This window comes from Erythrolamprus reginae, chromosome 2 (assembly GCF_031021105.1).
Source record: "Erythrolamprus reginae isolate rEryReg1 chromosome 2, rEryReg1.hap1, whole genome shotgun sequence".
NCBI lineage: Eukaryota > Metazoa > Chordata > Lepidosauria > Squamata > Dipsadidae > Erythrolamprus > Erythrolamprus reginae.
In genome coordinates, this window is record NC_091951.1 from 297,784,743 (window position 1) to 297,807,383 (window position 22,641).

Genomic DNA, 22,641 nt, shown 5'->3' on the forward strand with positions numbered 1-22,641 from the left:
ATCATTTTAGTTGAAATCAGTAAGATTTAGTTTTGATAGAAATATATATAATGACATTATAGGTCTATACTAAGTAAACAGACATGTATACAGATTTTTATTTGGTTGAATATAAATCCAATATATAATATATTGAATTATAGATGAAGAAATCATATTACTAGCATTAATATGATACAGATAAAATACAATAGATTAAATTGTATAGTCAAAGTAAAAGAGAATACTGTATGTTAACTAGCAAGACTATATTTAGATTTCATCTTAATATGTATCTGGATACATTTGCTAGTTGAGGCTCGTTATTTTCCTTTGAAACGAATATAGTTTCAATTCCTGCATAAAAGGTACAGGTATTCCTATTGAAATCTTCAATGTACTGCCCAAAGTTCTTTATCACAGAGTTCATTCTCATTTCAATGATAAAAGGTGAAAGAATTAGAAATGATAAATTATGAATTACATTTTCATTCATATGTGTCAAACTGGCAGCCTGCAGGCCAGAGTTGTCATGTGCTGGCCCCATCCCGGCTGGTTTAGTGAAGGGGGGGGAAAGTCCCGATATGTCAGTGATGCCGCCATGACGATGTGAGTTTGACACCCCTGTGATAGACCATCTAATCCAATTTGGAATAGGTATAACTTCACACAAACAATGTGAATTTGGAAGAACTTGCAGAAGGAATGAAATACTGAAATATATAAATATATTTATTTTTGTTGATCTTCCTGTGTTCTTTATATTGATTAAAGGCAACTAGCCTCATCTTCTGTATCTCAGAGTTTTGATGCATCTGCTAAAGACTGGAATACAATTTGAGCTTTAAATTATCATTTATATAATGTTACTCAAATATTTTAAAATGAAATCAACCTATAAATTTAATTTTTCAAGACAAACATACTCATATTTCATCTCTTCAAACATAATTTTTTAGAGGATTTGCTGGATTTTGTGGATGGGTTTATATATGCTATTACAAATGTTTAGCATCAGATGTCTACAGTATGCAAAAATATTTTTAGGGTGGGAATGGTGACATGGAAAATTTCAGTTTTAAGAAGATATTATAATGGAGCTAAAAGATAAGTAACTGGTGCTAGATGCTCCGGGACTTCCCCAGCCAGCCACACATCTATGGGGCCCAGCTGGCATAACACCACATCCCCCTGCTCAGATGCCAGCTGTGCCATTCCCTGCCCAACCATCTGGGTCTCAGTTTCAGATCCTGGCCTCCTTAGTACCTTTCGACCCTGTGCTGTTACAACAACTGATTGTGGCCACTTTTCAACAGGGCCTCTCAGCTAGTAGGCAGCTCCATGCTGCTGTAGCTCCACTCCAACACACACTATTTGCAGAAAAGACAGCTGCCCCCCACAGAGGTCCTAGGGCTTGTGTAGACAATTCTGACCAACTGTCAGATATCTCTGACACTGGGAGCCAGGATTATTACCAGGGAGAGGAGGGCCCTGGGGTGTTAGACCTTTTGGAGGATGAGGGCCTATCTCCTGACATTCCCCCCGTATTGTGCTTTTTCCACCTGGCCTATTTAAATTGCTTCTTTTCGCTGTGGGCCTGACCACTCCCGCTACAGCAGATTCATCCCGGCGGGGTCCTCAGTCTGACTCTCTCTTTTCAGAAGTGACTCCAGAAATAGATGTTGTGCTGGCCCCAGCCTTTTCTGGATCCGATGAGGAGGCAATGGGTAACCGTGGCCTCAGGTTCTGTTCCTTCTTCCTTGGATCTCCACTTTTTTAATGTCATGTCAGACCTTTCAGACCTCATGCTTCCAGCAATTGATGCACTTGTTCTGGCGCTCCACACCCGCACTATACTACCCAGCGAGTCTGAGGAGCTACTTAAACCTGAGGATAGGAGAACAAAATATGTCCTCACTAAGGGACACCAAATAGCTGCTTGGATGGTCAAGACCTCCTCCACTTCTTTCTTCACAAGAACTGCGCTTATCTGGTTATGCCAAATCACATCCCTGCCTCCAACCTCAGAGTTCAACAAGACCTGAGCAGGGTTTACGCAGCCACACATTTCCTGGCAGATTCCACTCTGCATACTTCACGCTTTGCGTCTAAGGCCATGTGGTTTATTTATTTATTTATTAGATTTGTATGCCACCCCTCTCCGTAGACTCGGGGCAGCTCACAACACAATAAAACAATTTATAGCAAATCTAATAATTTTTAAAAAACATTTAAAAAACCCCATTATTAAGCAGACATACATACAAACATATCATACACAAATTGTATAGGCCCGGGGGAGATATCTCAATTCCACCATGCCTGGCGACAAAGGTGGGTTTTAAGGAGTTTACGGTGGGGGCAGTTCTAATCTCCGGGGGGAGCTGGTTCCAGAGGGTCGGGGCCGCCACAGAGAAGGCTCTTCCCCTGCGACCCGGCAGACGACATTGTTTAGTCGACGGAACCTGGAGAAGGCCCACTCTGTGGGACCTAATCAGTCGCTGGGATTCGTGCGGCAGGAGGCGGTCCCGGAGATATTCTGGTCTGATACCATGAAGGCCTTTGAATTGTGACCGGAAATTGATCGGCAACCAATGCTGACTGAGGAGTGTTGGTGTAACATGGGCATACCTGGGGAAGCCCATGATTGCTCTCGCAGCTGCATTCTGCACGATCTGAAGTTTCTGAACACTTTTCAAAGGTAGCCCCATGTAGAGAGCATTACAATAGTCGACTCTCGAGGTGATGAGGGCATGAGTGACTGTGAGCAGTGAGTCCCAGTCCAGATAGGGCCGTAACTGGTGCACCAGGCGAACCTGGGCAAACGTCCCCCTCACCACAGCTGAAAGATGGTTCTCTAATGTCAGCTGTGGATCGAGGAGGATGCCTAAGTTGCAGACCCTCTCTGAGGGGGGGGGGTCAATAATTCCCCCCCCCCCCCCCAGGGTTATGGATGGACAGATGGAATTGTCCTTGGGAGGCAGAACCCACAGCCACTCCACTTTATCCGGGTTGAGTTTGAGTTTACTGTGGTTGCTAGACACAAGGCACAAGTGGTGTTTGGCCTCCAGTGCTATAAGGAGACAACACCTTTTTGAGGAATCCCTGGAACCGATTCTTGTGGAATCATGTGACCGCAAGAAGATCCTTCCATCCCTCTCCAAGAAGGGGTTTTACCGGCAATCTCCCTACTCTTGTAGGCCTTTTCAGCCAGCTGACCAGCGCTCCAATTTCCCCCGAGTGCCAGATCAGTTCAGATCTCAGTCACACTTGCCCCAAGACAGTCCAAGCAGGAGGAGACAATTCAAGTGCCCCTTCCAGGGTGGCTCCATAGAATGGCCTTTTATAAAGGCAAAATGGCAAGGGGCCGATGTTCCCCTCAAGTGGCATCTGGCCAAATTTGTATCAGCCTGGGAGGAGACCATCCAGGATTCCTAATGCTAATTGATTCCTCACTTTCATGCTAATTGATATTCTTTTGTTAGCATTTATATTTATACCACAAATATGTTTAGTATTAAAATTAAAATGTAATTAATTAAAAATATGTTCTATTATATTTAGAATTACATTTTCCTCCTTTCCCTTCTACTCCTCTCTTGCAGTGATGGGTCAGGAAGCTGGAAAACCCACATGGCCAAAACCAGCAGGAGGCTATCAAACTATTACAGGGAGAAGATATGGAAGAAGACATGCCTATGTCAGTTTTAGACCATCTCTGATGAATCAAGAAAGATATTCTAACCAACACACAGAAGAATGTGAAGGATTAGAACTAGACAATGTTCTAAAAGAAAATTTATTGTGTGTGTGTCATATAATTACAAATTATTATTATTTGATTCAGAGAAAACTTTCTACTTTGGGCAAACATTGTACAAAAAGCTATCATGTTTTCCCGAAAATAAGACCCTGTCTTATATTTTTTTAAACCTGAAGTAAGTGCTTGGTCTTATTGCCATGCATTGCGCTCGATTGGGCTATTTATGAAGGATGTCTTATTTTGGGGAAAACAGGGTAGGATGTTGTGAACATAATTTGGGTATATTTATTAATCTTTTTTATCTATAACATATATCTGGATCTTATTTGAATAATATGTACTTATTATGTGTAATCCAAGTCTACTCCCAGATTTGCATTATTTATTTTTAAGTCAGCCTGACTTCTATAAAATAGATGATGAAACTAGGTCATCAGTGCTCATTTTCTTTTGTTATTCATTCAAAGACCATATCTTTAAATATTAATATTTTGGGGTATCCATGGTTAAGTTACTTGTAATTTCTAATTTTCTGGGTTGCTTTAATTGGAATGAATAGTTTACAGCAAAATAGTATTTGGATACAATGTGAAGTTGTTTTAGTTGTATAGGGAATGCAATGGCTCCATGGCTTAGACACTCAGCTTGTCGATCAGAAAGTTGACAGTTCAGCTGTTTGAATCCCTAGTGTCACGTAATAGAATGAACTCCTGTTACATGTTCCAGCTTCTGCCAAACTAGCATTTTGAAAGCACATAAAAACACAAGTAGAAAAATAAGGACTACCTTGGGAGAAAGGTAACAGTTTTCCGTGCGCATTTGGCATTTAAGTCATAGAAACATAGAAGTCTGACGACAGAAAAAGACCTCATGGTCCATCTAGTCTGCCCTTATACTATTTTCTGTATTTTATCTTACAATGGATATATGTTTATCCCAGGCATGTTTAAATTCAGTTACTGTGGATTTATCTACCACGTCTGCTGGAGGTTTGTTCCAAGGATCTACTACTCTATCAGTGAAATAATATTTCCTCATGTTGCTTTTGATCTTTCCCCCAACTAACTTCAGATTGTGTCCCCTTGTCCTTGTGTTCACTTTCCTATTAAAAACACTTCCCTCCTGGACCTTATTTAACCCTTTAATATTTAAATGTTTCGATCATGTCCCCCCTTTTCCTTCTGTCCTCCAGACTATACAGATTGAGTTCATTAAGTCTTTCCTGATACGTTTTATGCTTCCACCATTCTTGTAGCCCGTCTTTGGACCCGTTCAATTTTGTCAATATCTTTTTGTAGGTGAGGTCTCCAGAACTGAACACAGTATTCCAAATGTGGTCTCACCAGCATTCTATATAGCGGGATCATAATCTCCCTCTTCCTGCTTGTTATACCTCTAGCTATGCAGCCAAGCATCCTACTTGCTTTCCCTACCGCCTGACTGCACTGTTCACCCATTTTGAGACTGTCATGCCAGCCATATGACCATGTCTTCAAACAACACTGACTCTTCAGCTTAGAAACGTTCCCTAGAGTCAGGAATGACTAGCTTGTATGTGTGAGGGGAACTCACCTTTATGTTAGTTTGCCTTTAAAAATTATTGACATTATATAATTGGTTCTTTCTATGTTGAATACTATCAAATTTTTGATTGGTTTTGCTAAATCTTACATCTTAAATTTCTAAGAACTATTTGAAGTTTTCCTCAATCAAATTGTACAAAATAATATCCCTCAATTGTACTACTGCAGTCCTAGAGGCAATATTATGTAGGATGACCTTCTATTTATTTAACACATGTACATAATATTGCTTTACCAAAGCTGACTCACAACATATAGAATGTGAATTACAATAAAGGGTATTATGTGTACCATTATAATAGTAATCAGAAGCGAACATCAGTAAGTAAATATCTCAAATTCCATCATGGTTTTTTTCTAAATGAGAAACATTAAAAAGAAAGTTTGATAAAAGGAAAGAGGAAGCATATCTAGAATCAAATAAAATCAGTCAATGAAACATCTGTTCACAAAGTAGTGACACTACTTGTACCATGTTAAATGAAATACTGTATCCCGTATTTTCAGAGTATAAGATGTACCAGAGTATAAGATGCACCTTAGTTTTGAGGGAGGAAAATAAGGGAAAAATTACTTTGCCTCCCAGAAATATGCCTCCCAGTAGAAACAGTACTGATGATATACACTGTTTGCTGTGTATTTCTGTGCATGTGTGTTTGACCCATAGAAATAGCAAAGAATTGGAGAAATGTACATTATGGCAGTATATTAATGCCAGAAAGTTTTCTTAAATGTAATCACACTAACTCCTTCCAATTATTTAAATAGATCCACTCCAAACATGACTAAGACAGGATTTAACTCAACTGCCTTATCTTAATACTAAAACAGGACACTGTTACATTTCAGATTACAGTATACTTTTACAGAACTTTAAAATTGATGTGGCTTTCTGGAAGTATTCTCTGCTGTTTAAAAGAAGATACAATAGCACTGGGCCTCTTCAGATCAAGCACTTATTTTAAAAAGCACCTTCATTTTGTTAAATTGTCTAGAACAATAATAAAGCAGTCTTTAAAAAATAAGTCTAATAATTTGTACATTTGTACATTCTATAGACATTTATAGTTATTGACTTACCTCCTTGTATTCAGTTTCAATAGTCCAACATTACCAGCAGTCCACCTCCCAGCAATTTGCCTCCTTGCAGCTAGTTTCACTTTCAATTGCTTGTGCTAATCAGGCTTTGCGCTGTTTGCTGCAAGGAGGTAAATTGCTGGGAGGAAAAGACCAAAGGGTGGGGGTGGTTGGGTGGGGCTACTTTTGTTATGTAAGACGCACCCAAGTTTTCACCCTCTTGGGGAATAAAAAAGTGTCTTATACTCTGAAAAATAACAGTTTGGGGTGATTCTGTTTAATATTAATGATAAAGTACCTATTCCTAATCTATAAGAAAATCATTTTTACAAGTGGGCAGTTGCTTAGATTATCAGAACAAGATTATTCATAATGAAGGCAGCAGATTAATATTGTATAATGACTTGGAAGTATTATATAGCATGCTACAGCTAATTATATAATTTCATTGTTTAAATATATAGTTTGATTCGCTATAAAGAGAAATCAAAATGCTGGTTTATCGTGAATATAGATGGATGTAGCATTGCTTCCAGCTGTACGGATTCTGCTCCAGTGATCTTAGAAGCCGATGTCTTAGAAGAACTTGAACGATTAAAGATAAATAAGGCAATGGGTCCAGATGGCATCCACCCCAGAGTTCTTAAAGAACTCAGATCTGTCATTGCTACCCCCCTGACTGATTTGTTTAACCAATCCCTGTTAACAGGAGATGTTCCTGAGGATTGGAGAATGGCCAGTGTTGTGCCTATCCACAAGAAGGACAGTAGAGAAGAAGCTGGTAACTACAGGCCAGTTAGCTTGACATCAGTGGTAGTTAAGATGATGGAGACTCTACTCAAAAAGAGGATAAATCAGCACCTAAAAAACAATAACTTATTGGACCCAAATCAGCATGGCTTTACTGAAGGCAAATCATGTCAGACTAATCTCATTGATTTCTTTGACTATGTCACAAAGGTGTTGGATCAAGGTGGTGCCGTGGATATTGCCTATCTGGACTTCAGCAAAGCCTTTGATACGGTTCCATATAAAGAGCTGATAGATAAATTAGTGAAGATTGGACTTAATCCCTGGATAGTTCAGTGGATATCAAGCTGGCTGAAGCATAGACATCGGAGAGTTATTGTTAATGGTGAGTATTCTGAGCAGAGACAGGTTACAAGTGGTGTGCCACACGGGTCTGTTCTGGGTCCTATTCTTTTTAATATGTTTGTGAGTGACATAGGGGAAGGTTTGCCTATTTGCCGATGACTCTAAAGTGTGCAATAGGGTTGATATTCCTGGAGGGGTCTGTAATATGGTAAATGATTTAGCTTTACTAGATAAATGGTCAAAGCAATGGAAACTGCAGTTTAATGTTTCCAAATGTAAAATAATGCACTTGGGGAAAAGGAATCCTCAATCTGAGTATTGCATTGGCAGTTCTGTGTTAGCAAAAACTTCAGAAGAGAAGGATTTAGGAGTACAGTAGTGATTTCTGACAGTCTTAAAATGGGTGAGCAGTGTGGTCTGGCGGTAGGAAAAGCAAGTAGGATGCTTGGCTGCATAGCTAGAGGTATAACAAGCAGGAAGAGGGAGATTGTGATCCCCTTATATAGAGCGCTGGTGAGACCACATTTGGAGTACTCTGTTCAGTTCTGGAGACCTCACCTACAAAAAGATATTGACAAAATTGAACGGGTCCAAAGACGGGTTACAAGAATGGTGGAAGGTCTTAAGCATAAATCGTATCAGGAAAGACTTAATGAACTCAATCTGCATAGTCTGGAGGACAGAAGGAAAAGGGGGGACATGATCGAAACATTTAAATATGTTAAAGGGTTAAATAGGGTTCAGGAGGGAAGTGTTTTTAATAGGAAAGTGAACACAAGAACAAGGGGACACAATCTGAAGTTAGTTGGGGGAAAGATCAAAGGCAACATGAGAAAATATTATTTTACTGAAAGAGTAGTATATCCTTGGAACAAACTTTCAGCAGACGTGGTTGGTAAATCCACCGTAACTGAATTTAAACATGCCTGGGATAAACAAATATCCATTGTAAGATAAAATACAGGAAATAGTATAAGGGCAGACTAGATGGACCATGAGGTCTTTTTCTGCCGTCAGTCTTCTATGTTTCTAATAGTTAAGCGTGATAGTGATTGCTGTTTTATTGCTAGCATCTGCTCTTTATGCTCTTTATTTGTTCCCCCCCCAAAAAAAATCTTTATCCTTATTTATTGATTATTTGTTTGCTGCCCATCTTATCATGAGGTGACTATTTAATTTCTTTAGGGCTGCATCTGATCCTATGAAGTCATTCTTTGTTCTACAATTCTAATGTAGTTTGTTGAGCACATTATGAAGTTGAACATTCTTGTTTTTATGTATCCCTGAACAAAATTGAGGGAAGATCCTCGATTTACTTAGTAATCTTTGCTTGCAGGATATGTCTAATCAGAACAGTGGAACTGTATCCACCAATGTGTTTGTTTATCCACAACAAACCAAACGTTTTTTGAATTATTTTTCCATTGGAATCATGCCAACAAATAGCATATTAGTAACTTTACTGGTGTAATATTGAAAGGTGAGGTAGAATTGCAAATTGTTGCAAATAGTTTTTCTTCCAAAAATTGGTTATTTTGATGTCCAGGTACTTTTTCTAAATGACTTACCTATATATTATGTTCTGATGACTTATACTGAGTCTATACCACTTTGCTAGGATTTTTTAAAATTGGCTGTACAACATCTTTAAGTACTGGTTTTATCATGTCTGTTTTACTATATAATCCAATAACTTGTCTTATCCTTCCAACATACTTTTCTTTATAATCTTATATAAAGGTTCCAGTCCACATGTCCCAGTAGATTCATCATTATTACCAAATCTTGGATCTGAAGAACCTGATTGTGAACCTGATTCTAACCAAGCTATCAACATAGATACTTCCATGTTTTCTCCAACATGCTATAATTTGTTTGATCGGCAGAATGTTGCCAACAATGAGAATTCTAATGACAATGTGAAGTCTACTTCTCAAGAGTGCAATGATTTTCATGGCCAGAATGGAATTGCCTTTGTAAATATTGACTCTTATGAACCAGACAGCAGTGATGGAGAGGACGATGCTTTCCAATGTGCTATCACATTAGCTAAAGAAGAAACAGAACTATTTCAAGAAAAACTGGACAATATGCTTTCTAGGTTCGAAAAAGATATGGACTCCTTCAGTGATCTGCAGTCACATCTGTCTAGTTTCAGTCATAATACCATAAGTAAAAGTTTTGAAGATCTTAGACTAGTGCCTTTTAGAAGACTTTCTAGCATAGAATCAGATACTGTTTATCAAAATAAGTCACTTTCGAAAATATCGAATGAAGAAACTTTAGCAAAAAATAACCTTGTTTCTACTTACGATTTGGAGCAGAGAAACAGCAGTACAACTGAGCCTACAATTAGGTCACATGTAGGAATTTGTAATGCACTAAGTACTACAAGCAGGAAGGTGGACCAGGAGAATTCAGCCGAATTGGTAGTAAGACCCAAAGTTAGAAAACAAAATCCTGTTAGTGAAATTGATAAAAAAAAGTCTGTAATGAATACAGAGGAAGAAAAGAGAAGTAGCAAAATGTGGACTGATAATATGGATGACCAACAATGCAATGCTGAAATTATCTCAAAGCACAATAAAGAAAAAAAATCTAATGTGGTTTTTGACCCCAAAGAATATGAATTGGCTGAAAAGAAAATACAAAATCAACTAAGGAAAGAAAATATAAGTCTTCAAGAAAAAAGTAAAATAGATGATAGTGCTTTTTGGGATGAATTTGAAGATTGTGGTAGAAATCTGTATAGTTCCATCAAAGATGAAGATGACAGGTAAGTTTTTTAAAAGAAGTTTAATTTTACATTTTCCAAATATGTGATTATTTTTTGTTAATATGTGTAAATTGAAAATTGACCCAAAAAGCCTGAATCCTCAATGTTAGTGTTATAATTCCTTTTCAGACATCATAGGGATATCTGAACAGTGTATCTCTTCCAACTGTGTGTTGTGCTTACAAATGGCTGGATCAGACACTGTACCTTTAAATATCACAATCCATTTAGTTTCAGCTAAATGTATTCATTCATTTTTTTCTATCAAGCAAATAAATATTTTGAGAAACTATACAAAAATGTGGTTTGCAGTACTTTCATTTTTGGAAATAAATTTATTTTACCAAGAATATTTCAGTGATTTCTACAACAACATGGCTTGATCTCAAATCATCTTACTGGAATAGAAAAATACTCAAATGTGTTCAGAGGAATCCTACCAAACTCCTTAAAATCCTTGTTCCTGTACAAGCCATTGTGGCTATTTTTTAATATTATAGCCAAACCATTAGTTTTTTTAAGTGATTTTTGAGGGAACAAATAAGAAGATGATTGTTACATGAGAATTCTGCTCAATGATCTCTGATTTGAACATTAACAACGAAATAGCATAAATGTACTTACTTTTTTCTTCAGTGGTATTGTCTAAACATCCCAAGAGCATTTAACAATTTTATAAGATATTACTGGCATCTCATAGAAACTTGTCTATGTGTAGTACTGTGTCTGAAGTTAGTTAAAAAAATACAGAGCAATGAAGAACTGAAAAGTGATTGAATGCACAGGTAAAATCTGATTTCATGCTATCAAAGAGAGTTTTCCTTTTAATTATCAGAACTTCAAAAGTTGGTCCAAAGGGTTGGGAAACCTTCCAAAGCAAATACATGGTAAACAGTTACCACCCCTTCATTTAATTAGTTTTATGCTTCAAGAATTGCCTTTGTGTTCTATTTGTTTTGAACTGTGCAAATGCAGTGTTTATGTACTTCTTAGGTTTGATTAAGCTGAAGATTATACAGAATTATACAACCTGTTGACATATGGTTAAGGTGTCAATAATATGTTCAAACTAAAATATTTCATCTGCCAAAACTACTTCTGAAACTTGCAGGGAAGTTTTTTCATAAGTAATCACTGTTAAATAATTGTGATACTTCCTTATAAATTAGGAAGAATTAGGAATACATCAGAATACAATATTTTTCCTGAATATTTGAACGCATTTCCTTATTTTTCATTATATCTCTGTCAAATATGAAACTGCCGGAAATGTTCCTCCTCTTTTAAATCTGTGTTGAAGAATTGAGAAATGCTTAATTGGCTTTGTACCTTGAACCTGGCTTCCAAAGAAAGAAACTTTAAGATTAATACATTACTCCAACATTTCTCCCAGGTGATTGCCTTGGGGGTGAGGAATATCCTATTGTGTACAGTTGGGGTTTCTTGAAGGTGAAACCTACCTTCAAATAAAGAATGCAAAGAAAATTTTGGAAGCCTAAGATGAAGGCTGAGGATTTTGGAAGTCTCAAACTGATTTAGATATCTATATACCTAAAGTAAGGAGATAGTGGCTTTAAACACAAACAAAAATATTCTGAAATTATGTCTACTATTTTAGTATTTAAATGGGAAGGCTTTAGTTTCATAATTTTAGAATAATAAAAATATTTTATAGTAAAAACATTGCCTAGATTTGAATGAAAATGAAATTTTCAATGTTATTTAAAGCAAGCTTTTCTATTCGTATTATTATTTATTTATTTTTATTAGATTTGTATGCCGCCCCTCTCTGTAGACTCCGTATTACATTAGATTTATATCTCTCATTCTGTATGTTTAATCTGCTTTGTGATATACTGTAAGTTATTTAACAATCAAGAAACATACAAAATAATGGAAGTATTCATAATACATCTTAAAATTGGCAGCATTCCAAGTTTGCTGTTAAGCATTTGCTTAGTGCTTACAGGCATTGCTGTCCAATATCATTAGGAAAAGGCTTTGGATTTTAAATGTAATTAGGAAGTACTGGAATTTTACAGGGGTGTCCTGTTAGCAAATAGTTCAGAACTGGGATTATGTAATGTTGAGGTCAAGGGTTAAATGAAAAATAGTACAAAGACCATAATTTATATATAAAAATAGAAGCTTTAAAATATTCAGGAATTTTTATTCTATATCTAGCTCCTTGTGCTATGGTTGATCATCTTGATGTTTATAGGAGCAAATTATGTTTAGCAAATTTGATTCCACCAAGCTACCAACTGCGTATTCTATTCATTCATTATTTATTTATAATTTCTGTTTAAAATGTAGGTATGTGTAAGAAGAAAAAGAGAACAATATATGAAAGTCATAACATTGTTTCATTGCGCTCTCAGCATGTTTATTAGAAGTTTAAAAGATGTTTATTGCCAATCCTGTATTATTAAATATTCATTTTCATATCAGAAATGAGCTTAAGGGAAATATTATTTTTCTTTACATCTGATTAGTTCTAGTGTGATGCTGTTGAGGAATCTAAAGTCTAGTATCCAAGACGAGATTTTTAATAAAATTGATTTATTTATTTGTTGCAATTATATGCTGCTCATTCCGAAACACAAGCTAATTTTCTTGGTGCTCCTTCAGATTACAAATATTGTATTTTATTTCATTATAAATATAGGAGAATTTGTAAAGGATTTTTTTTTAATAGTATGGTTTTAATAGGAAATTATGTCCTCCTCTTATGGACAGAATCATCCAAACCTGTGCATGTTATATCCAAAGGGGAAACTATACGTGTTTTCAGATCGTTTCCATTTTATGCTCAACTTGATTGAATCATGGCAACTGTTAATCTTTGTGTAACTGGACGCTCTCAAATTGCAGCTCAGAATGCAGTGATGGTGAATGGCCTGCATCCCTGCCTTCTTATTTTTCTATGACTGTGAAAGATCAGTCCTCCAGTGATGAAAGCTGGGAGACACTTCCAGGCAAAGAGGAACAGGAACCTGAAGAGCAGAGTGATAGCAGTGCTGTGGAAGAGGAACATAATGAATTTGGCTTCCAAACACGGTATGCCATTCTAATAACGAGTGCTTTTTAAAAAACAACACTATGCTGTACCGTATGCACTATATACATATGCTTCTCTGAAAATATGATCTACCCAAAAAGTAAGTCCTAGTTTGATTTTTACACATGTGCCCAATATAGGTCTCCCTCCATAATAATCCCTAATTAAGACCCCACTCATTCTAGGGCAGTGATGGTGAACCTATGGCACGGGTGCCACAGGTGGCACACACAGCCATATCTGCTGGCAAGTGAGCCGTTTCCCTAGCTCAGCTCCAATGTGCATATGTGTGCTGGTCAGCTGATTTTTGGCTCACACAGAGGCTCTGGCAGGGCATTTTTGGCTTCCAGAGAGCCTCCTGGGGGATAGGGGAGGGCGTTTTTAACCTCCCCCAGCTCCAGGGAAGCCTTTGGAGCCTGGGGAGGGTGAAACACGAGCCTTCTGGGCACACCAGAAGTTGGGAAACAGGCCATTTCTGGCCTCCAGCGGGTGGGGGAAACTGTTTTTGCTTTTCCCAGTCATTGAATTATGGGTGTGGGCACTTGTGCATGCGTGATAGCACACCCAATGCTTTTTCAGCACCTGATGGGAAAAAGGGTTCACCATCACTGCTCTAGGGTGTATGAGTAAAAATTAAGCTAGGCTGGGGATGGGGATGTGGAGCTGCTGTACTACTATACTATGGACAGTTGCAGTCACATCCTGACACCTGCCTTATCAACCCAGTTATTTTGCAGCTGGCAAAGCTTTCCTGAAGGCCTCTGCAGCCGATAACAAATTGATCCGGAGCTCTACTATTGGCTACAGTGGCCTTCAGGAAAGCCTTGCTGGCTGCAAAAAAAGTTCCTGAAGGCCACTGACAGCGAAAAATAGGCTGAAGGATGATATGTCCAAGTGAGATGATACAGTGGATGACATTTTCCCCAAAATAAGACCTGGTGCATTTTTTGGTGGCAAAAAAAATATAAGACCTGGTCTTTTTCGGGAAAACACTGTACTGTATACAGAATGTAGAAAATGTATATACACATATGTTTATATTATGTACTACTGTATTGCATTAAACTGTATATATATATACAGTGTTATCAAGAGCAAAGGAGAAACAAAGAAATTGATCATAAAGGGAGGTATATGGATTAAGAAAATACAGCTGACATTTTTGGGGAAAGATGTATTTGGTACAGTTTTGGAATGTTTTTCTGACTTGAGCTAATTGCTGATCTTCCTGTCTTTAGCAGCAACGATAGAATCAGAGAACCCCTGAGTAAGAAGAAGAACTAAGATTCAAGTTTAAAATATTCTTTAAAAATCCCTAACATAACAAAAACCTGCAATAGAGTTTTCAAAATATATTTCAACAGGCTAAACAGATATTAAATGTAAATAAATATATAGCTTATAGATTAGTTATGAAGGTAGACAGCTAGCATGAGTGTAGAACATTTAGAAACAGTCTCAGAAAGGGTGCTTTTTGCAATTTCTTTCCTGAACCCGAGGTTCTGTTTTCAGGAAAAGAATCAGATGAATTGATCCATTTTGGTGATAACAGAAGTGCTAAGTCTTATTGACATATTGAACATTAACAAATGACCAGGTCTCAATGGCATCCACCCAAGGATTATTAAAGAGTTTAAAGTCAAAAATGTAGATCACCTAATTAAAATATGCAACCTGTCTTTATACTTGGGCTCTGAGGTGAAGGACTGGAAAGTCAGCTAATGTAACTCTTTATTTTTAAGAATGCTCACAGGAGATGAGGGGGACTGTAACAGGGGTGGGTTCTAACTTACCTAATTACTGGTTTGCTTCCTTCCATGCCACATGGTGCACCTTACTGCACATGTGCAGTGTCGAAAAATACTAATTTTTTATTTAAAGTCAAAACCAAGATGGCAACCGCATGCACAGTGCCGGATACTCTACTTCTGTGCATGCTCAGAAAAAAAAAATTCAAGATTTTTTTAAAAAAATGATGGCAGTGCCCACAGGCCAGCACCAAATGAACCAGGTTCATGAAATCATCGTGACATCACCAACGGTTGCTATCGGTTTAGCCGAAGCGGGAAGAACCCACCCCTGGATTATAGGCCTGTCATCTTAACATCTGTTCTAAGAAAGTTAGTGGAAACTGCAATTAAAGATTAAATTATCACACTTTTGGAGACACAGGCCTTATTCAGGAATACCCAACATAGGTTTTCTAAAGAAAAGTGTTTAATTGAACAGAGGTTTTTGAGGGTGTTAATAAGCATGTGGAAGAATGAACCAATAGGAACTGTCTGCTTACATTTTTTAAAAAGCCTTAGATAATGACGCTTTTTAAAAACTTCTCTATAAACTTACCAGTAACAGCCATGGAATAAAAGGGCAAATTCTTTTGTGCCCTAATCAAATCAAATATTTTTATTACTGTATAGGCAAAGACCAGCATAAGAAAGTGGGGTAGAATTAAAAAGCATAAAAATACATCAGAATAAGTTATTACATATGAAAAGCTAAAAATATGAAACAAAATTCTAAACGGAGTAAAAAAAAGGTGCTAGGAGCAGTACAAGGCATAAGGAAGCACAGCAAACTAAATCTATTTCACTACAACTGACTAGAATAACCAGCTATGTGCTCATTAAAACTGTTTTATGGTATCAATATGTTTTATATTTTTTAGATCTTTATATGTAATTAATTCTATTTAATAAGGAGTATTAAATAAGATACATAAGGTTACATCTGTAACTTATCACTAGGCTCATCACTACATGAAATGAGACTGGTTTACAAAATGGAAAATGTAACTGAAGGAATAATTCATAAGAGACTTACGACCAGATTTAGGTTTCATAAAATACATTTTTACAATATATTGTACTCTTGTTTTATTCCTCAGTAATTAACAAGGAGTTCTGTAATATATTCTACTGTTGCTGTTTTTCTGTCTGGTAATGTACAGTACTATGTTTTTTGCCATTAGTATTACTGTCATAAATGCCAAAATAGCAAGCAGCACAGTATTTTAAAGCATTTAAACACTTTAGAAAATAAATAAAAAAAGGGAGAAACCTGCATTCTTGTTTTGGGTAAAACAAAGGAAATTGCTTCACATGCATTCTGAAATATCACAATATTCTATGAAGACCTCGCTTAGCAACTTTCTCAGCAAATATTTAGAGTTTTAAAAATGAAAATGCACTCTGCAATCAGTGCTCACATTTATTACCTTTGCAACATCTTTTTCTTTCCATCATGTATTTGCCATTACAGTCAACTGACATTGGTCTTTTGTTCCTGACCCATTTTTTTTATCTTCCCCTCACAGAGTGAAGTGATTGCCTAAACAGTCTCTTTCTGAGATGCTTTTCTCAGCTGCACTTCCTTAAAAAGTGCTAAATACAAGTTAATAAGTCATTTATGTTATCTTAATTAGCCTGCTTACAGCTGCCTATAACTGACAAGACTTTAATCATATAGTAGTGTGGTGTCACTAAAGTCACATTTCTCTTAATGATTTAATGTTTGCTACTCTTAAAGAATATATATCTTTATGAATAGAGCAAATATAAAGATTCATTTATGGGAACACATAAAAAGCATTTATATGATGTGAACCTTTGTAGGAGAAATTTCATTGGGATCACATGATCTTTGTCTATATACAGTAGGTTGGATTGCATACTTCCTACCAGAGAAATAAAGACTCTTTATCCAAAATGCTAAAATCTAAAAACAGTTGAAAAATACTGATCTTATTTTCAATGTTATTCTCTTGCTTACAATATTTGGGCATAGTGCAAAGGCATATTTGCAATAATAATACAGATTATTTAATTTTATCAATACAAAAATAGGAAAAACCTGGAGATTTATCAAAATAAAATCTCAAATTGATTAAAGATTTTTAGTCTTAGGTTTGGATCATTTTCTTAAGAAATGAATGAACATGTATAATTTTTCAATCATTTGTATAAATAAGTTTTATTTATTTAACTTTAGGACTTTTGTGGAAAACAGATTTTAGATCATATTTACACAAATATCATTCAAAAGGATCAGAAATATGTGAATACTACAATAGCTAGTAAAAGGTTTTATCTTATAAAATAGAAAATGATAATTTCAGCCTTTTGCTTACAAATTGATGTTTCACTTTCTCAAGCAGCAAATCTACTTAATCCTTGTTTTCTTTCGTTTTGTCCATTTTTAATATTTTTCTGCAGGCTTCAGCTGTGTTTGAGCTTCTGGTACTGTACATAAAAATTCAGGTTGTTCTGTCACACTCAAGACTTAGTTCTATGTGCATACTTCTTCTATATATTATTTTAAAATTTCAGTTCATTATGCAGCCATAGAAGTTTCCAATTTTTTCAGATTTAAGTGGATGTATTATCCAATACTATTTCTTAAACTCTTCCATCTGTGTTGAATTATTTTCTTTTGAATTTCTATCCAGGTAATTATAACCAATATATCTCTAACCTAAAATCTAATGCACCATTGTTTCATATTTCTTTCTGAAATAAAAAGTTATCAGCAAGACAGATCTAGAATTTAATCAGACATCCAGTTCTTAACAATATTCACAGCATTTATGACTTCTTTAATTTGATTTCTTTTTGATTTCTATGTTTTGTATTGGCCTAATTTAACTACCAGTACCTAAAAAGATAGATGTCTTAGAATAGAATAACAGAGTTGGAAGGGAGCTTGGAAGTTCTCTAGTCCAAACTCCTGCTTAGGCAGGAAACCCAGAGTTTCATAAGTAAATTGTGAACTACTTGTCCAGAGTTAGGTATCTGAGATGGCCAGCCATAGAAGTAAAATGTATTTCTTTCTTCAATCCCCACCAAAATAAAATTACTGTCTTGCATTCTCTTTATATCAAAGCAAAAACAATATCTGTTTATTTTTTGTTAAAAAAATACATAATAAACATTTTATTGCTGTGCTATATGCTGTTATGTATCTTAAGATAAAATATATATACATGTCACATATAAATATAGTTCATAAAGCATCACATTTTAGCTATGCTCTTGAACTCTGCTATTATTTTTAAAGTGATGTCTGTTGAAAATAGATTGCAGGTATTTGGCTTAGCACTCAGCATAAATAAAGGATTCTGTACTTTCTATACTATTTACTTACATGTAGTTTAAATTTCGTATTTGCTATATTTTGTATAGCTTTTCTCATTTTTATATAAAGGGAACAGACTTCTCTAGAGGATGGAGAGATTCCTTGGTTGCAATATCATGAAGAAATCGAAAGTAGCAGTGATGAAGAAAATGATCAAGCTAGCCATTTTGTACATCCTGGGTTTTTTATGTTAGATGGGAACAACAATCTAGAAGATGATTCCAGTATGAGTGAAGACCTAGATGTTGAATGGAGGTTGGTAGACTCTTCTGCTATCTTCGGTACTTTGACCTAGGTAAATGGTGATTGGGAACATAGTTTTATATTTTATTTGAAATAGAATTGCACAATGAAACCCTTGGTCCGTGATAAGTGTAAGAGCTTCTTGTTAATGTCATATCAGAAATATACAACAATGGTAGGCATCTAAACCACACTGGACTTAATAGTAGTTGCCACCCGCTCTCTGATTGTCATCCTTTACACCAGTGTCAAACTCAGGGCCCGGGGGTCTGTGGAGTACTTAGATCTGGACCACGGGGCCGTGCTGGAAACAGCAAAGGACTGGCCTGTGGTGCTTCTGCCAGCGAAACAGGCTCCCATGCTCTGTTTTTGGCTTCCACGGCCTCCTTCAACCCTCTTCCTGTGAAAACAGAGCTTGGGAGGGCCATTTTCACTGGCAGAGGATGCAGGAGGCCATGGTAGCCAAAAATGGAGCTTGGAAGACCATTTTCGCTAGCAGAGCACTTGGGCCACCACAGGTGCCCCCAACAGGAGTGACATCAAACTGGCCATAACTCCCCGGCCCCTCCACCCTGCCCACTTGTGGACAAACAACCCTGATGCAGTCCTCCATGGAATCAAGTTTTACATAGATCAAATGCTTAATGGTTTGAGAAAGATCTGAGTAAATTGAAAGAGTTAGAAAATTAGAAGGCTGGAAGAGGTAGGAGAGACAAAATAAGAAAACATTCTTTTGCTGTGTCTTTCTGTCATTCATGTCTCAAGAACTGATCTCATATGTTGGATTTCATCTCACATGGGTATAAATGTGATTTCATGGCAAGGCTGTGTTCAGTTTGTCACTTAGTTCACTATTGTCCTGAAATACTAGAAAGTCTAATTAAACAGCTAATCTCCTATTGTTTACATTCTCCGTACTGAAGGAGCGGGTCCAGCAGTCACATGGGTTGCTCATGTCCAATCCGGTGGAACTGAGCCTAGTGTTAAAAAAGCTTGCTGGATCCGCCCCTTCCCCAGAATTCGCTCAGTTCGCATATCCTGCGGTTGTATTGTGATAGCTCGTTCAACATTCTAACACCTTCCCTTCGATCTTTCCTTCAAAAGTAGTAAGAATTGTTTATCCTTATTTGTTTACTTGCACTAATAGCGCCAGCCGTTTGTGGCTCGGCTTTTTTCCTTGGGAGAAGTTGCGGTTTCGTTTCCCCCCGGCTGTTTTGCCGTTTACGATCCCCGCTGCCGCTTGTGGATTCCTTTAATCCTTTGGCCTGGAGGTCTTGGTGCAAGTATTGCTTCATTGATTTATTTATAGTACTATTGTTAAAGGGCTTAAGAAATACCTCCTGCGGAGTGAGACGCTTGTTTCTAGTCTCCTGGACTTAGTCGATCGCTTCCCCTTTAAGAATTCTATTACGGAGCGATTTTTCGGCGCGAAGGCCTTCGCGCCCTTTTTTAATTTAGGCCTCTCGTGTTGGCCTTCTGCCAGCCGCGTAGGCCTCAGTCCACCGCTTGGATCCCGGAGTGGGCTTTGGGACGCTCAGGCTTAATTCTCCACCGGCTAAGCCTCCAACCAGAGTGCCTTGGTTACTTTAATTAAAGTTTAGGGAGGCTGGCCACGCTGTATTTGGGGACACGAACTCTGGGTTTGCCCAGATTGCCCTCAAGTCTCAGCAGCTCCGAGGCCTCGGAGCAGGATCCATTCCTCTTGGGAAGTCTTTGAAATTCTTCTCCCTAATTATTCAGTTATTTGGCTCAGCCTTGTCTTCTGTTAATTGTCAGACTATGGCTACTTTTCCCAAGAGAGGCACCACTCAAGGTCCCAGAGAGGCCAGGCCTACAGGCGATGAGATTACCAGTATCCCCCAGGCCTCGACCTCCTCTTCTTCAGGGGCCCGCCCCTCGACCAAAGTCACCAGGGCTGAGAAGAGAAGGGACCTAGCCCTACAAAAAATCCATGACAAATCAGCAAAGCGTTTGAAAGTACAGGCCCAAGTACTCAGTAGTCATGACCCCCCAGAGGCTTCTAATCTGCCTTCTTCTGGGGTCACTGTGTTATCTCTGGATGAGCCAAACCTAGACAGACCCCAACCTAACCTATGGGGAGTAGGTCCAGAGGAACCAGATATTATTGAAGATTCCCCCCAGCCAGGATCCTCCCAGGCCTTCAGGGATTCTTCTGCCATTCCTGCTGATATTTCTAGTTTACCTCCTGAATTCCAATCTATTTTTTCTGTGTTATCCAAGGCCATTGATGCTAAACTCTCTACCATCAATGCGCTTCCCTTACCTCCTCCACCTCCTCGTCCCTCCCGCCCCTTGGGTTCTTCCCCAACGGTTAGAGCTCCTATTCAGGATGAATCAGATTCCTCTCAGGACGAATATGAGGATATGGAGGAGGATGAGGATCCCTTTCAAGGCCTCTCAGAGGATGAGGAATCCCAAATAAAGGTTCCTTCTCCAATTACTATTTTTCCCTCTCAATTGTTCAAATCTCTCCTCCTCAAAGCTAGAATTGCTACGGGATTGGCGGCCCAGGAGAAACAGGCCTCCACATCCACTGATCCCCCGGAGGAGAATTTGCCTTACTTCACAGAGGAACAGGAGGATAACGAGGTAATTCCTATGCCTAAATTGTTTAAAGATGCCTTACTTAAGCAGTGGGATTTTCCAGCCTCTGGGCTTAATCCCACAACCAAGGACAAAAAGTTGTACAAACTCTCCTCTTCCTATGAGGAGCTCCTATCCTTTCCTAAACCGGATGAACCTGTCAAGATCCTTCACTCGGCGGCTGCTGTGCCAGGCGAAGCAGAGGAAGTCCTCCGCCCAGAGGACAAGCGGATTGAACAGATGCTCAAAAGAGGATTCACCGCAGATTCCTGGGCCATTAAAAGTTCTGCAGCGGCTTCCTTTTTCTCCAGAGCCATGCTTCTGTGGCTTCGCCAACTTCAACAGCATATTCCTCCCGATGACTTGAGAGGTCAACAAGACTTCAACAAGGTCTTTGCAGCTGCTCAGTACGTGGCTGATGCCACTTTACAATCTACTAGATTTTCTGCTAAGTCTATTGCAGCTTCTACAACGGCAAGAAGACTCCTATGGCTTCGCCCTTGGCAAGCAGGAGTACGTCAGAAGTGGCAGTTATCTCTGGGACCCTTAAAGCGCGACCTTCTTTTCGGGGATCTTCTGGATCCACTCCTCACGGAAACCACGGACAAGAAGAAAGTATTGGGTCCAACCACCAAAAAGGCTACCAAAACGCAGTCCTTTCGTCGCCCAGGGCGTCAGCAAGATCAAGCGGCTTCCTATCAGAGATCTCCAGGTCAGTATTCCCCCCGCTTTCGTTCCCAAGGTAGGAACTCCAGGGGCAGAGGTTTTCGCTTCCAAAGGGGAGCGTCCTCTAACAGGGCTTCAAAAAAACCTAGATGGTAGTTTTTCCTCGATTCCCATAGGTGGTCGCCTAGCCCATTTCGCCTCTAATTGGCGTCTCACCTCCAAGGACCCCTGGGTCATTGACACTGTTCAAACAGGCCTTCTTTTAGAATTTACTTCTCCCCCCCCGAAACGTTTTATTTCCTGCCCTTCTCCCAGGTCCTCCTCAGATTGTAACCGTATGGAGGAGGCCATTTCCCACTTATTGTCCATCAGAGCCATTCAACCGGTTCCCCCCGGTCAGAAGGGTCTAGGTTTTTATTCCATCCTATTTATGGTTCCAAAATCCTCCGGAGGTTGGAGAGCTATTTTGGATTTAAAGAAGCTGAACCTATTCATCAAATATAGGAAGTTTAAGATGCACTCCTTATCATCCATTTTGGCCGCCATCCACCCGGGAGATTTAATGGTCTCTTTAGACCTCACTGAGGCCTACCTCCATATTCCTATAGCCAAATGCCACAGAAAATTTTTACGTTTCTCCTTTCAGGGCAGGCATTTCCAG

The 22,641-nt window shown here is 38.2% G+C and overlaps 1 protein-coding gene across 2 annotated transcripts in view; it reads left to right on the top strand.

The window, feature by feature from the left end:
- PJA2 (praja ring finger ubiquitin ligase 2) overlaps positions 1–22,641 on the top strand; it is a 72,426-nt gene that overhangs the window by 10,317 nt on the left and 39,468 nt on the right. For both annotated transcript variants that reach the window (XM_070742947.1, XM_070742946.1), the window contains 4 exons: positions 3,585–3,785; positions 9,238–10,273; positions 13,148–13,333; positions 18,537–18,722. In XM_070742947.1, the coding sequence (XP_070599048.1) occupies positions 3,587–3,785; positions 9,238–10,273; positions 13,148–13,333; positions 18,537–18,722 (1,607 nt within the window). In that variant the 5' untranslated portion in view covers positions 3,585–3,586. The remainder of the gene's footprint in view (positions 1–3,584; positions 3,786–9,237; positions 10,274–13,147; positions 13,334–18,536; positions 18,723–22,641) is intronic.